Source organism: Phyllostomus discolor, chromosome 14 (assembly GCF_004126475.2).
Source record: "Phyllostomus discolor isolate MPI-MPIP mPhyDis1 chromosome 14, mPhyDis1.pri.v3, whole genome shotgun sequence".
Classification (NCBI taxonomy): domain Eukaryota; kingdom Metazoa; phylum Chordata; class Mammalia; order Chiroptera; family Phyllostomidae; genus Phyllostomus; species Phyllostomus discolor.
In genome coordinates this window covers 14,922,781-14,939,006 of record NC_040916.2, presented here as the reverse complement: position 1 = coordinate 14,939,006, position 16,226 = coordinate 14,922,781, and the positions used below count along the sequence as shown (strand labels likewise).

Below are 16,226 nucleotides of genomic sequence, written 5' to 3'. Positions count from 1 at the left end.
CAGACGGAGAGCATCGCAGGCTCTGCAAGCGGCTTCGGACAGAGGACGACCCCACTGGGGCTAGCGGGAGGGGTGCATGTGACTTTCGATGACGACACTGGAAGGATGACTGAGCTAATTAAATACGAGTGAACCCGGAGCATGAACATGCCGGCAGTACTGCCACTGTGGGCCACTCCCTCTACTCTGAGCGTCGCTGGCCCTTGCTGAGTTGGACAACTGTTGAGTGTAAGTTTATGCTTCTATTCCTGGAGATGCCCCCAAATTTCCTCCCCTGGAGTAAGGTGAAAATTAAAGGGAAGACGCAGTGGGAAAGTTTTGAGAGATATCGAAGTATAAACATACGCAAAGTGATGCTAAAAATTCAAAATGAAACTAGACGGGAATATTTACACGTTTTATTAAATCTTTACAATCAGTAATTATAATCAAATACACAATTATATACAAGGATTATATACATTTTGCCCAGACTTTTACATCACAGTACATAGCTCCCCTTAGAAATATTGTTTACATTTATCACCAAACAATAAAACCCGACGACAGCAGTGTTACAGCACCTGTTAGTACAGACGTCTTTTTCATAAATTACATCATAAGAAAATATACGGCTGTAAATTGGGCTTTTAAAAATGTCTTTTATAAAATCTGAACATACAATGTTTCATTCACAGAATGGTTTTTTCTATGTTCTGACGGAAGCCTTGCGCACAAAACGACGGGCTGGAGTATTTAGTGAATCTGCCCCCGCGACACCTGGGAACTGTAAGCCCTGTGTGAGTTACTTCTGCCGGGCTCCTCTCTGGCATGGAGTTTGGTGCGAGAACAAATGCTGGTTTTACTGTAACAACCACCGTGTTCTTGTTGGAAGCCTATTAAAGTTGAAAGGAGAAAAGAAAACCTGCCCAACGAAACAGCCTACCCCACACATGCCCAGTAAACCACAATTCTTTCACGCCTAAAACCTCACGGGAAAAGCGTTGCCCGTTAGGGTCTGTCACTTCAGTGGACTTTCATAAGCAGCAAAACTACAGCTGTTCTTAGTTGGTAAACAAGTTAAGTTTAAAACGTGAAAATACCTGAATTAAATCCTTGTTCTAATATCTCACTTTTAACTCTCGGGGAAAACCCTCCCTTGATTCCGGGCTTGTAAACATTGTAGAGATGCTTCTCAGTCACACAATGTCATGGCTGTGGTGGATACTTCAGCTCTATTTCTGTGCAGTCAACACTTAACTGAGGTAGACCAGATGTTTCTAAAATCCAGGGTTTCGCAGAATCCCCTGAATCTTTAGGAAGTAAGTAAAATCTCTATAGATGGTATTTAAAAAAGCAAAACATAAAAAAGCCCTAGTGCTTTGGAATTTTTGAATGAGCTCAGAAACAACTTCATGGCATTATGACAAATAAGAAATGTAGAGTCAATCTCAATGTTGCAGTTTTGAAGCCAAACCTTATACCTTCTTTTCTTAAACGGGGGGGAGGGGGGAAGAAGTCAAGTATAATTCCTTCTGGGTGCTGAGTATAATGTGTTAATTTTTTTCCTTCCCTTTAAAAATAAAATTTTTTTTAAGGATTCGCTTTTCTAAACAAGTGAGCAAGTTGCTTCTAGACCTCAATGAATGGCAACAGCTCCCCCTTATGGCCAAAGGAAGGGAGAGCAGCAGTAAGCTGGCTTCACCTTATATGCCACAAAACCTTTGCTGGGAAAAAAATTCCATTGTTTTGACAACTTTAGAAAAGTGAGATTTAGACAACAATGGCTCTGAGATATAAACAGGAACAAATCACTAAACATAAGGCTTCTCTAGTCAAAGTCTCTCAGAGGCACATTTGCTCCCTTTCTCCAAGCCCCAGTCCTATAAATCCAGGCAAGTCAAGTGATGAAGCTTCAGCTGTTTTGGCAGCTTTGTAATCGAGGTGAACAAAGCACTACGTCTACCCTTTTGCGTACTCTATGTATTGTAGTTCTATCTTCTTACACCAAATTTCACATGCAGCGACTAAAAATATCCATCCTGGTGTCAGGTTTAATTGAGGGCCAATGAAGTTCTTGTCTACGACTCTTCCCCCGCTGCCCACCCCCCTCCCGCGCCAAAGTGAATTCTCTGTGAGATTTGCTACTCGTTGACCCAGTAAGGTTTCGCTGGAATTTCTGGAAGCAGCTATTCACCCCCTTGTAAAAGAGTGTGTTTACCTGGACCTAAGACATACTGTACAGGAATATACATGGACTACAAGACAGCGCTGCTGCCCCTGTACCGGCTCCACACCCACTCGCGGGCCACCTGCACCTCACCGCCGTTTTAGGAGGAAGCCACCAGGTGATGTTGTGGCAAAGAGAGACAGTGAAGCCTCACAGACACCCTTTAGAACTGATTCAGGTAAGTTGTTAAAAATAAATAAACGGAATAAAGCCATTATTTCAACTACAGGGCTGTTTACAGATATCAACAACAAATTAAAAATTAAATGTGGCCAGCACCAGACTGCCACCAAAAAGAAAAATTTATTAAACAATATGGCTATATGTTAGTTGCTACTGTGTAAGGTTTTTACACAGGTTACCATAGACTAATTTTCAAGTCCACATCAGAAGAAATATTTGTTTAAAAAAAAAAAGCGAACTTAAAAACCATGATTCAACAGAAAATGTGACAGATTCCTTAGGTGCAACTTTAGAAATCATAGTTTAAAATGAGCAAAAAATATGTATTAGCCCAGGATTTTCAGGTGACTACCACAGTTCTACCCTAACTTGCTAAGACAGAACTGGAACAAAATGCACTTCCCGTCAGCTCCACGGCCGTGTGGCTCCAACGGCAACCTGGCCGTGGGAGGGAGTAAGGCTGCCGGCTGGAGGCGACCACCTCTCCGAGAAATGCACTGGACAGGCTCAGCACTTACCCTGCAAGGATACAGAACATCAAGTTCCTTCGCAGAGTAGTCACAGCTCTCCCTGTGGAAGGCCCAACGGCAAGTTCATATTGCAACATTAGTTTCTCCCTTGCTCCGCTTTTCAGGAGTAGTAAGTAACCAATTTCCACGATATATCATTATATGACCTTTTTACCTGGTCCCAATGATTAGTCATTATGCAGAGAACTCACTGCAGAGAAAGCACAATGGCTTCACCTTTGGTTTAAATGAAAAGGACATCGTTAAGAGGGAAGAAAAATCAAGTCACCTTCATCATTTGTTGTACAGCGAAGCAAGTGAAAGAGGTGAACGAAGACTGTTCTCACCGTCACCTGCCTCCTGACCGCTCGGGTCACGTCGAGTGTTTCCGTGAAGGCAGCACGCCCGGAACGCCCGGAACTCACACTCGTTCCCCCAAAGAGCCCGTGAGCCCGAGGCCGAGAGCACGGCGCTCCCTTCAATCAGAGAGCTGCACGAACTCCTGTCCCCCACGCCACCACCAGCCGCAGTTGCTTCTCGTCCCCCCAGAGCCTGTGGAACCCTGGTTCCCAGGCGAGTCCAGCAGTCTTCCCCTGGCCTGGGGTGCTGCCATCTGAGGGGGACTGTGAGTTTCCACTTCCCGTGGGACGGTCTGAAACAAGGTCGATGCTGACACAGCAAGCTCCAGGCTCCCATGACACCAGCTATCCCGGTCAGAACGTGGTCGCTCGTCACCGTCCTCAAAGCCTCCCTCCCACTGGAGAGCCTGCTTCGTCTGAGGTGTCTGTTAACCACAGTTCCCCTGCTCGTTCTAAATACCTACCGCCCCGTTCTCAGCGAGTCATAGTTCGTCCTTCTCCATCATTTCAAATGCTTCTATATCTTCACTCCAGTCTGCTAGTATGGAGTCTATGGGCTGGTCCTTGTTACCCCAGCTAACGTTGGGGTTGGAGTCTTCCTCAGTTTCCGATTGTTCCTGAAGCTGGTTATCTAAATCTGTACATTCACCATCAAGGCTCGTAGGTTCATGGTTTTCTAGGGGATCGGAATTCTGTTCAGAAGGAGAAACGTCTGTAGCCTCGTCTGCAGCCTCGCCTGCAGCCGCTGCAGGTGGTGACTCGGGGGGCGAGCCCAGAGAGCTGTCTTCAGGAGACTCTTGGTCAGCCAAGTCCACCTCCTGGGAGCCCGGCGCGAGCGGTTCGGTGCTCTGATTCTCAGAGTCACCGTCAGAGAATGGCTGCTCTTCACTTTCCATGTCAGGGTCTGTGTGCAAGAGAAACAAACTCCATGAAGCTTTTCCCCTTAAAAAATCTGTCACACTTTCAAAAGCATTCTGGTTCTTACAGTCAAATGAAGACATAAAAGTTAAATGCGATTATATTTTTCTGTACACTTATTTTGCAAAATGGAACATTAGAAAATAAACATTCTTCTGAACTGAATGTCTAATAAGTGATAAGACTGCCTTCAATGGAGATGAGTAAATACCAAGAAATACACTAAACAGTAATACTATTAAAATGCATATAAATTTGCATTATATGTCAAACACTTATTAAATATCTAAATTCAGGGAAGATTGCATATTAAATAGAATTTTAAATAGCACATACCATTGCTATATTTTAAGATAGTAGTCTTTTGGAAAATGAAAATTCCCACTTGGTAAGCCATAAAAATGCAGATACCATAAAATTCTGGGTGATTTAAGAGCATTAATGTGATTAAATAAAATACTTTCATAAAGATAACAGATTATATATACAACTTCTATTTCATTATTGTTGGGTTTATGAATTATTAGCTACAATCATTTAAAATCTCCTGGAAGGCTGAACAGTAAGTCAAACCCTCTCATAATGAATACACGGTGAACCCAGCAGAGGCGTTTCACGCAGGGTTCCAACAACGTGTCGCTTCGGCAGCAGCCACGCCCACAGGCGGCACCCTCCCAGGGTCTCTGCGGTCAGGGGGCCAACAGCTCCTGAGTGTCCGCTGTGTGGCATTGGGGTAGAACGAACTGAACCAACCACCAGACCTGCCTCTCTGGGTCTTGCAGCCCAGGGGCGGGAGAAGGACCCTTCCACAGCATCACACAGTAGGCGAAGCACTCTGTGGCAGTGTTCTGGGGTTAGAAAAGGGTAATGAGGGGCCCTGAAGGTTTCATCAGAGGCTGACACTAGAACTGAGATTTGAAAGGTAAGTGGATTAGTCTGTCAAACCAGGGAGGGGAGATGGGCCTCTTCTAAACCAGAGAGCGTGAAGGAAACACAGGCCTGCAGGTAGTGTAGGTGGGGGCGCGCATACACACCAACGGGTGAGGCAGGATTACCGGTCCTGTGTTGGGGCAGGGAGAGGTGGGGCGCGAGGATGTATTCTCCCCGCAGCTGTGAAAGGGCGCATGGCAATGACACAACCAGGAAGCCACGTGGGGGCCCGAGGAAGAGAAAGCGGGGAGCTGGAGGCTCACGGCTCCCTGACGCTAGGCTCCCGGAATTCGAGGGAGCGCAGCCACCAACAGAAACCTTCAGGTTTCTTCTCTCCAGATGGCATTCATCTAATTCAGAAGGACAGGAAAAGGTGTGGTGCCTTCTCATCTAGCAATCAAGACTGTCCTTAGGCCAAAACAAAAACAAAACAAAACAAAACAAACAACAAAAAACCCCACCCTGGGGTAACCTATCATACAACGTTATTTTAGAAATCTAGCTAATACAATAGGATAAGAAAATAGTCCATGTAAATATACAAAAAGGGAAAGAGCAAATTGTCTTTATTTTCAGGTTGTGTTGTGTATTTAAACTCGAAGCAACCCTTAATTTCTGAAAACACTATTAAAAGTATTTTATAAGGAAGGTAAAAAATAGGCATAAACCAATAAGTTACTATAAAATCTTAATGAAAATAAAAACAAGATCTGATTAAATTTGTAAGTGTATGTTCCTAAGAATGGAAAGTCTGAATATTTAACAAAATTTTCCCATTTATACATAAAGCATGCAATTATACATTCTAAAATAAATCCCATTTCTACTTATTTCTGTTTACTTTTGGGACCAGGTAAGAGTTATTTTTAAATTCCTGTGGAAGAATACGCATCAAAGGGAAGTCGAGAAGTTCTGAACAGAGTTAGTGAGAGGAGCGTTGCCTTATCAAATGTTTGAATTTATTCGGAACAGCAAAGCGTCTCATTATCGGCACAGGAATAAAGAGATCAGAGGGCAGGACGAGCGAGCGCAGCCTCAGATCGAGTGCGCAGGAATGAGTGCCCGATGACAGCAGACAGGCGGCGCAGGGCAAGCGAAGGCGAAGACCCGTTCAGAGTGGGGGGGGGACAGGGGCAGGTCACGCCGCCACACCCCTTCCTTCCCCGGGGCCTCTCCTCCCGGGAGGGAGTTTGAGGTCCTAAGAGCTAACAACTGCACTGTTAAGTTCAGGAACAGTGTATCAGAAACACTGGAGGCAAAGGAAGAATGAAGAAACTCTCAAGATGCAAGGAAGAGAAAATGAAGCTCCGGTCATGCAAGGCCAAGGGAACCGCGGGCCAAGACTCAGGGGCCGCTGTTCTGTAACCGCTCACTCACCCCCACAACCGGCGCTTACTGAACGCCAGGAGCCCAGAGGGGAGCAGCAGGTAAAAAAGCACCGTGTAATACGGGTGTCAAAGCGGGAACTGTATCAAATAGGCGCCCTTCACTTTTACCGACGAGAATGAGAGAAAACGTCATAAGGAAGATGGCATTTAAACTCGGCATTCAGAATGGCTAAACGCTGTCAGAGAGAAAAAGACTCAGGGGCTTGAAGGGACCATGCAGGCACCTCCGGAAAGAGGGAGGTGGCTTTGCCACTGCAGAAGTGCGAGAGAATACGTGACGTGGTTGGATCGCGGGCAGGTGACCATAGTTCTGCTACCGGGAAGGGTCCCGGCGCTAGTCTCCTGGCAGTGAGGCCATCTGCACATACACCAGACTTTCTCCTCAGAGTCAAACTCTTTGCAACAGCAACCTGACTCCCAGAGTTCAGCTGCAGGACACAGTTACCCCGACCGGCTTCAGCGGGGGAGGCTTAGGAGAGGTAACACGGCCAGTTCAGGCCCAGCCCCCGTGCCTTCTTTCCCCCACTTCCCCATCTGCCCCCACACTTCTCCATCTGCCCCCGGACCAGACAGATGCAAAGGCAGGAGCAGCCCTGCACACATCTGCCCGCGGCTCTTAAGGCCCCACGGGCCCGCCCCGCAAACTGCAGGCATAGACAGACCTGTGCTAAAATACAGACTATCTCTCCTTGAGAAATAATCCTGAGAAAAGGAAACTGAATCTTAATTGTAAACTGTTTCAGCTTGGAGCCAAAAGTAAAAACTGTCTTTCGCTCACGGGCACTGGATTAGGACTGGTATTGAGTACTATCATAAACTTCACATTCAGGAAAGATGGGACACGTGAAAGATACGGTATTCAAATTTCCACGGAGAACTTCACATTTTAGAAGTGTGGCTGTTAGACCTGAAGAGGCAACATTTCCCCTTGATAAAGGACTCAACTCTCGCTTCTCAAAAGAAAGTGCGTCCACTAGCCCACATTCTATTTACAAAGGGCACATCACAACCCCCCAGTGGGGGCCTGAAGCCAAGGACAGCACCGAACCCTCTTTGTACTTTCCTATACACAGACCTACAATCAAGTTCACTTTACAAATCAGACACAGTGAGGACTAACAACAATAACTAATAATTATACAGAACAAGTGTAACACTATCCTGCAGCAAAAGTTATGTGGATGTGGTCTCTCATTGTGGAACTGCCCTGGCTACTAAGTGATGAGTGGGCAGGGGAGAGGGCGAGTGCAGATGGACCTGTGGATGGCTCACAGTCAGAACTGCGGGTTTCTGAGACTTTCCCTTTACCGTTTCTGGACCGCGGCTGACCAGGGTGACTGAGGCCGTGGAGAAGGAAACTGCAGATCAGAAGGGACTGCCCCATGCGGTGTCTGAACACTCTTGCTGGGAGACCAGGTGACTGAGGATATTTCCACAGTAATGCTGGGCCTTACCATTGGAATGAGGGCGGGGGGGGGCTTGCTCTGGGCCTTCTCCTTCTGTACTACTGTGTGGGAAGGCCTGCCCAGTCAAACCCGTGTGCCTTTAGGAGGGAAGTGCGTGTCTGAGGAGTGAGGCGCTCTGGAGGGCACCGGGCTGCTCGGAGGTTAAGGAAGGTACTATCTGGTGCACTTACGACCCTCGATGGTACAGTATGTCCACATACAAGCTGGGAGATTAAAAGGGGTGCCTTCTTAGTCTTGTTCAGTGTTTCCCAAAGTGTGCAAGTGCCTGGGATGCTTGTTTACAATGTCAGATTCTGACTCTCTGCCTTCAGAAGGTCTGACTCAAGGGTCTGCAGTCGGACTCGGGAACTGACCCTTCCGACGAGCGGACTCGGATGCAGGGACAACATGACACGTGCAGCCACGGCGCGGGGCACGCTGACGGCGGCCACCGCGGACACTCGCTTCTTAGCAGACGTTCCCAACTGAATAAAGCACTCAGTTTCCTAACACCATCATCAATGATGTTTTACATGAATAAATATTAACAATTACACTGTAACTTGTTGCTGATTTAGTTACTATAGCTCTACAGTTCTTGAAATAGCTACACAAAGGGGAGTTTTTAAAGACTCGCTAAAAAGATCACTAATACAGAACCACAGTTCAATACATTTATAGACTAGTAAAACTTTAAAATACATGCTACAGTTTAAATAAAACCCCTTTACTGCCAGGTTCTTAAGGGAATACTGTTCAGATCATTTCTGTTGGTAATAACAGAATTCTTTTTTTTTTAAAGATTTTATTTATTTAATATTTTAGAGAGGGGAGGGAGGGAGAGAGAGAGAAAGAGAGAGAGAGAGAGAGAGAGAGAGAGAGAGAGAGAGAGAAACATCAATGTGCAGTTCCTGGGGGCCGTGGCCTGCAACCCAGGCATGTGACCTGACTGGGAATCGAACCTGCGACACTTGGGTTCGCAGCCCGTGCTCAATCCACTGAGCTACGCCAGCCAGAGCAGAATTGTTATTTTTGTATCATCTATCTCTGTTATGGGAAGCACATGCTTTTACATAATCTTATAGTCCTAAGCTCATGCACTCTTACAGACATATGCATTTTTAAAACAAGTCAATATTTTAAATATTTTACACTGTGTTCAAGTAAAAAGTGACCAAAAGTAATACATGCCAAAACAACCATGTTTTTGTTAGTGACTCTTGCATGAACATGGACTAGTGAATCCTTATTATACAGGACATTTAATGTAGACGTTTTAATATAACAGGATCCATAAAGAATTATCACAGAACACCTGACTAGTCATGAAAAAATTCAGATTGTATTAAACCAGATACTATCATGGTATCTGCTTAAACAAAATCATATATATGTACATGTACGTGTGCATATATATGTATGCGTATTTATACACATATACACATACATATATACATAGGTAATTTAAGGCTTATTAATTGAGATACTTACTACTGTTAATAATGTAGCTTGGAGTCATTTTACCTTTTAATATTGCTGCTGAAATTCCAATGGTAGCACAAAATAGGAGGGGAAAAGCAAAGGCATTAAAGAGTCGCATGGAATAGTAATTTGCCTGCGGGATGTGCCTAGATGCACACACGAGGAAAGGTCTGAGTTGAGAAAACGGGCGCATAACGAACACCAGGTACGCAGGAGGATCGGGGGAGACGAGGACCCTCTGCCATAGCGTCCACGCGTAGCACCTTTGCACACACACACCCTATTCATCGCACTGCTCTCCTGCAGCGGGCATTTGAAAGACTCTCAAAGGAGAAGAAAGCAACATGGAAAGACAAGAGCAAACACGGATTTGGATAGCAACAGATTACTGCAAAACTTTGTTTTCTTCTTTTTTTTACTGTTCCACGGGGAAGTTATAATGAATGGAATCAGTTTCCTTCATATCTGTCAAACACACACCCCAGGGACTCAACAGCCATATACAAATTGCACAGCTCCCGCCGTGGGTGTCTCTGGAGGGTCGGAGAGACTGCTGCCCTAGGCAGGGTCGCAGTCCGCGTCTGATGGCCCACCTCCCCTCAGCTCTCCCTGCTCCTGGGGGTGGAGCTATAAAGAACACTAGTAAGACCTTGCATTTACCCAATCATTTGGGTTTCAAGGATCATTCAAATCACTCACACACACTGTGGCCTCAGGCATGCACCCTCATGCGTTAGTAAGGCGTGCCATCTTGTTCTTCAGACAGCAGCCGCCTGCAGCTCCTGTGGCCTACACGCGGGTCTATCTCAGTGGGGAGAAGCCGCTGGGTTTCTACTGCCTGCACCACGGCCGTGGCCACGTGACCACAGGCAGCTGGTGAAGCCCAGTTTCCATTAGACTGGAGACAACACGGCTCTGCCCAGCCCCCTTCCCTCCTCACACAAGACACGCAAGACGCAGCGTCAGTGGGACTGAGTGCTGAATTCTGTGGGTGGTAAAATGACTCCGCTGAGGTTGTCATCTCTAGTATTTGTATCACCGGGCAGAATCAAAGCACAGATTGTAAATCACACATTAAAACAGAATTCTAAAAACATCCTCACTTTGCAAACAAAGCCAAATCAATGTTATTACTCTTATTTCCAAATGAAAAATTTATTTTGAAACCGTCTTCTAAAAATTGTGCTTATTTTACCAGTCAACCAAATTAAGTTTCTGTCACTCGCTTCTGTCATAAAACTAGTCAAGCTGAGGCTAAACTGCGTTAAAGAAAACAAACCACTTGACGCTCACCTCGGTCTTTCGCTTTGTCTGAAAGCAGCACCTCCACCTCCTCGTACTCCCGGAGAGCATCCAGAATGATGCTTCCTTCTTTGCTGAACAAGAACAGCATGGGGATCTTGATGTCATCGGTGTCCTTCCCGTCCCCGGCCATCTGGAACAGAGGGGCAGTGTCACTGCTGCTCCCCTCATTGTCATCTAGCCGGAGAAATGGAGAGAGCGACTAATGAAAACCGTCGTCCCCTGGAGAGGTCCATCTGCCCACCGTTCCTGCGCGGCACCTGCCGGCAGCACGCACTCTAGGCACCAAGAGCCAAACCGGCAGGCTCGCTGGGCCCGCGAGTTCTACCCCCAGAAGTTCATCCTGAGGAAGTGCTGCAAGAGCAGCACGTGGTCTGGGCCCACAGAGGTCTGCCACAGTGCCTACGGACTGCACTCGTGGACAACTGTGAGCCACCATACACACGTTACCACGGACTACTGGATGGAACACACGGAAGAACAAAATGTTACTTGAAAAAACGAGAACATAAAATTCTATGATATGATTAAAAATTTCATACACTTATGAAAAAGACTAGAAATGGGAAAAAATCAAAGGGTTAGATGAAAAAGATAGAACTATGAATGAGCCCTGGCTAGTATAGCTCAGTGGACTGAGTGTGGACTGCAAACCAAAGGGTCACTGGTTCGATTCGCAGTCAGGGCACGTGCCTAGGTTGCAGGCCAGGCCCCCACTAGGGAGGGCACGAGAGGCAACCACACATTGATATTTCTCTCTCTCTTTCTCCCTCCCTTCCCCTCTCTAAAAATAAATAAATAAAATCTTAAAAAAAAAAAGAACTATGAATGAAATTTTACTGCTGTTTAAGATTTCCTCTAATGGCATAATATTCTTTTACCAAATTACAAAATGATGACTGTGTTTTAAATACTAGTCACAAAGAACAGTTAGGACTGTAGCGGTTCTCCCGTGTGAGGAGGAGTGGGCACGTCTGTCACTGTGCACGGGTGAGAGCACCAGGCCCTGGCTGGTGCAGCTCAGTTGGCTGGGCACCATCCGCAGAGCGAAGGGTCACCAGTTTGAGTCCCGGCTGGGGCACGCGCCTGGGTCTCGGGTTCCTCCCCAGATAGGGTGTGGCATGAGAGGCAACAGACAGATGTTTCTCTCTCATATCAATATTTCTCTCCTTTTCTCCTTCAAAAAAAATAATAGTAGTAGAACAGCTAAATACTGTTTTTAAAAAATATTTTATTTAGGCTAGTAACCCTGGCAAGTGCCCTGACCAGGAATCGAACCAGCAACCTTTCGTTTCACAGGCCAGTGCTCAATCCACTGAGCTACATCAGCCAGAGCGCTGAATACTCTTTTACTGGTGACACCAGTCATGTCCACCCTTAATCTCACATGCCAGTCTCCCTGGAGAGCCTGCCCGCCCTTCTCAGAGGGCTTGCTGTGATGGGCCCTGCTGAGTGGAAAATATCATGTAGGACCCACCCCTTAGCAATCACTGATCAGACAACGGAGGGCTCCTGATCCTCGGTCTCTCTGGGGGACCCGCAAGTGGCACGAAGAAATCAGTGGGAGTGTTAGCAGTGGGAATGGCCATCTGGGAACTGGTGAGCAAAAGGGGAGCAGGCTGGGGAGAAGCTGGAGAGGGAAGCCACACTACAGAGGAATGCAGAGTTCTGCCCTCTGCGCCTCAGGCGGGACCCAGAGACAGCGAGATGAAAAACGTGACGTTTCCTGAGGACTTTTAGTGCCACTGCCACTTCCTCAGAATGTTCCGTTTCATTTCTTACTCTTGGTTCAATGACAATAATCCGCTTTCCATATCATAAACCAACCTCTCTTCCTAAACCAGCTTAAATAAACTGTGTCTTGCAGCCAGATGATTTCTAAGATAACCTGCACTTCTAGCACTTGCAATAAAAAATAACAAAGTCCTCATTTGCTCATTTATATTCAATTAAAACCACTAAAAACCAAATACCTTATCAGAAACAAACAAAAGATACTTAGGGAAAGTAAGTTACAACAGGGGCATGTTTCCCTTCAAAGATTAAGTTTTGAATAAGGATCATTGCCTCTTAACTTATTAACTCACAGAACTCAGTGGAGGATTCTGTAAGAAACAGAAAACGCCTGCCCTGACACACCCTGCGGAGCAGAGAATGCGTGAGAATCAGAAACTTCACCGCCAACAGGGGAACTCTCAAGTCTTCTACATATGTTCAGACTTTATTTTTAACACACCTTTCCTCTCAGTAAGAGATATTTGAAATGATAGTGTTGTCAAGCTATTAAATTCTTTAAAAAAGTCTCAGTGCGGAAAATAGTGAAGGATAAAAGAATGATTTAAGTCGGGCACCAGCAAACGTTTTGTGTAGTTTGCCAAGCAGAGAGTATTTGCAGCTTTCCAGGTCCCTGCCGCTGCAGCCACACCCCACCACCGCCACCACAGGGAGGCGGCACGGGTAAGACATAACGTACTGGCAGGCGCGTCCCAATAACCCTCTTTCCAGAAACAGGCAGTGAGCCGGAGCTGGCCTGCAGGCTGGAGTCTGCCAACCACTGACTTAAGTAAGGAAGCAGAACTCTCCCAATACTCACATAACTAATGGAATTTACGCATTCATTAAGTTACCAACACCGGAGTGTCCATATGTGATAAGCAAAAGGAATAGTAAACACCTTTCCACTGAAATAAATCCTAATGTTTTAAATGTCATAATTTTTACTTACCCTAAATTCAAAAAGGAAATCTCTACTGAACAGAGAAAAGATTCAAAGTGGATTTCCCCTGTGAGAGAAGCTGGCAAGAGAACCGACTTTGCGTTTAGGACGTGACGTCAGGTCTTTGGTTCTTTCTAAATGTGAACTCCTCCCGAGTTAAAGCACAGAAAAAGTTCTGTTTCCCTGACAGTCACAGCCTGCTGGTCATGCTATTAGGTGATTTTCTATGAAAAATAAAAAATCAAAGCACACTGGTTGAAATACACGAGTGCAATGATTGGAAGTTTGTGATTTCAGTGGGAAAAATTTTAGCCCAAGGAGCTAAAAATTTACTAGCAGCTAGCGCACATCCTTACAATATGACAGCTATTATACTAAGACATTTTATATATAGTATCTTCCAACCTTATAACCTCCTGAAAGATATTTATCACCATTTTCACTGCAGCTCAAAAAACACTCCACTGGAGACACAGACCAGTACAGCTGGGCTGATGCGACACCACGCTTTGGTGGCAGAGCCGGGCGCGCCGGGCGCTCCGTCCGCCACGGGCCGACTCCAGACCCAGGTGTGCATGGCAGAAGAGACACTCCCAGCGGCTCCCACTGGAGGCGGCGGCGGATGCACTTCTGCCCCTTGGGGGCTCTGGGTCTTGTGGGCACATTTTCTCATCCATGATGTTGGCTGTCTTTACCACCCACCTCTACCCACCTTCACACCTGTCCCTAAGTACCTTCAGAAAAGATAAGAGACCTACGGAGATCACTAAGAGTCTGTGGACTGCCTGTTCAGTATGCCGTCTAGTCAAGTAAAAATACGACACACTTTTTGTGCAATTTTGGGAAACAGAAGGACAAGTCCTGCAAACGACTCCCTTCCAGCCAGCGGATCGGGCGGCTGCGAGGACGACGTACCGATGACAATGCCGCCGATGGCTCCCGCGTTCTGGATGTGGCGAGCCTTCTCCGCAAACATGCACTGTCCTCTCTGTATCAAGGCGATCTTCCCCACCACTGCCTCGGGGTTGGTCAGCTCTGAACAACCATTGTATGGTTTGCTGCTTGCGACAAATCCTCTTGTCTGTCAAAATATAGATAACAAATATTCTTTTATCTTCTCAAATCACTACCTAGTCATTAAAATAGTTCCATATCTAGAGCTTTAGGTAGATCTCATTTTTTTAGTAACGCCATCACGTCCAATATATAGTTAACATTAACTTCTGCTTTGAACATTTTGCATGTCATAGCATACCGCCAATCTTTCTATCGTGCTTGGAAGTTTATAAAGCACTTTACGTAAATTACTAAACCTGATCCTTATAACAACCCTGAATGAAACGATACAGATAGCACCTAATTTTGCACATGCGGAAACTGAGCCTCGGGCTACATAATTTGCTCTAAGACACAATGGCAGTAAGTGGTGGCGCTGGAGCCTGAGGGCAGACTCACACGCGCCCACGCCCACACACAACACGGGTCTCAAGGTCAGTAGTGCTAAAGTGTTTTCATACTCCTCTGGAACAGCAGTTTTTAACCTTTTTCACCTCATGGCACACACAAACTAATTACGGAAATTCTGCAGCACACCAAAAAATATTTTTTTGCTGATCTGACAAAAAAATAGGTATAATTTTGATTCATTTACACTACATGGCTATTGTGGTGTTGGCCATTGTCGTTTATCTGACAGTCTAAGGGAAGAGAGGCCAGTGCCCCTGACTGAACAGTCAGGTGCTGTGTGTATTTTAAACACACTCGCAGCACGCCGGCTGAAAACTGCCGCGCTAGGATGGAAACGTGCTGGGGGAGGGCACGGGTCTGCACAGAGCCTGTAAACTGCACGGATGGCAAACATCTAACACAGTGCCTGGATGCAGCAGCAACTCAGTGAAGAGTCGCTGAATGGGTGAAGCAGTCTATGAACCTACCTAGCTTTAAAATGCACACAGACTTTGTCTAAATCAGGGGTAATAAGTTTTTAAAAGCATGTTTTTAGAAGTGTCCGACCTTTTGGAATCTCTGGGCCACAGTGGAAGAAGAGTTGTCTTGGGCCCCACATTAAATACACAAACACTAACAAAAACTGATGAGCAAAACAGGTCTTAAGCAGAGGTTTTAAGAGGTTTCACTTGAGCACCTTGGCACGAGGTGGAGCCTACGAGTCCAATTTTTGTCCAAAGAACGTTTTAGCAGTTGTTAAAAAACAAACCTGAAAACCATTTTAGATTCACGGTACTAATTTAGAGAAGAGACCAAGAATTGGAACAGTATCCAAACAATATTTTAAATAAAATTCTGAAAACATAATGTCTATATAAACTAAGACTCGAAAATTTCAAGATATGCTTTTAACTTTATTTTATTCTGGGATATTGAAGATTCGGGTCTTCAAAATGAATTTAAACTGCCAAGTCAGAAAGGAGACTAAGAAACTAGACAACACTCGAACAGCATCGTTAGCTCGGCTTCCGCAAGCGCGATCAGGAGTGCGCTCACCTCCTTGTGCTTGGACAGGTCGAGCCCGAACTGGGCCGGGCCGGCCGTGAGCACCACCCGGCCGAAGAACGGGCGGGACACGACCTGCACGGCCCGCGGGGGCAGCTGCTGCTCCTTCTGCTGCTGGCTGGACAGCTCGATCATCTCCTGCATGAACCGCAGCCCGTCTTCCGCGTCGATGGAGCTGGCAGCCTGCACAAGAAACACGGTTCATCCTTTCGGGGAACGGCCCACTTTTCTTTTCTTTTTTGTGTTTCTCTTCTGCAAACATTCAACTTTTTGA

At 46.0% G+C, this 16,226-nt stretch overlaps 1 protein-coding gene across 8 annotated transcripts in view; it reads right to left on the bottom strand.

Annotated features, from left to right (window-relative positions):
• Positions 1–383: 383 nt before the first annotated feature.
• The window catches only part of EDEM3 (ER degradation enhancing alpha-mannosidase like protein 3), a 53,900-nt gene continuing 38,057 nt past the window's right edge, over positions 384–16,226 (bottom strand). For 5 of the 8 annotated variants that reach the window (XM_036014990.1, XM_028530686.2, XM_036014991.1 and 2 more), the window contains exons 17-21: positions 15,944–16,135; positions 14,357–14,522; positions 10,717–10,902; positions 9,433–9,480; positions 384–4,164 (exon numbers count right to left, since the gene is read on the bottom strand). In XM_036014990.1, coding sequence (XP_035870883.1) covers positions 3,743–4,164; positions 9,433–9,480; positions 10,717–10,902; positions 14,357–14,522; positions 15,944–16,135 — 1,014 coding nt within the window. In that variant the 3' untranslated portion in view covers positions 384–3,742. The remainder of the gene's footprint in view (positions 4,165–9,432; positions 9,481–10,716; positions 10,903–14,356; positions 14,523–15,943; positions 16,136–16,226) is intronic. The other 3 variants (XM_036014989.1, XM_036014992.1, XM_028530689.2) reach the window with 1 other exon arrangement.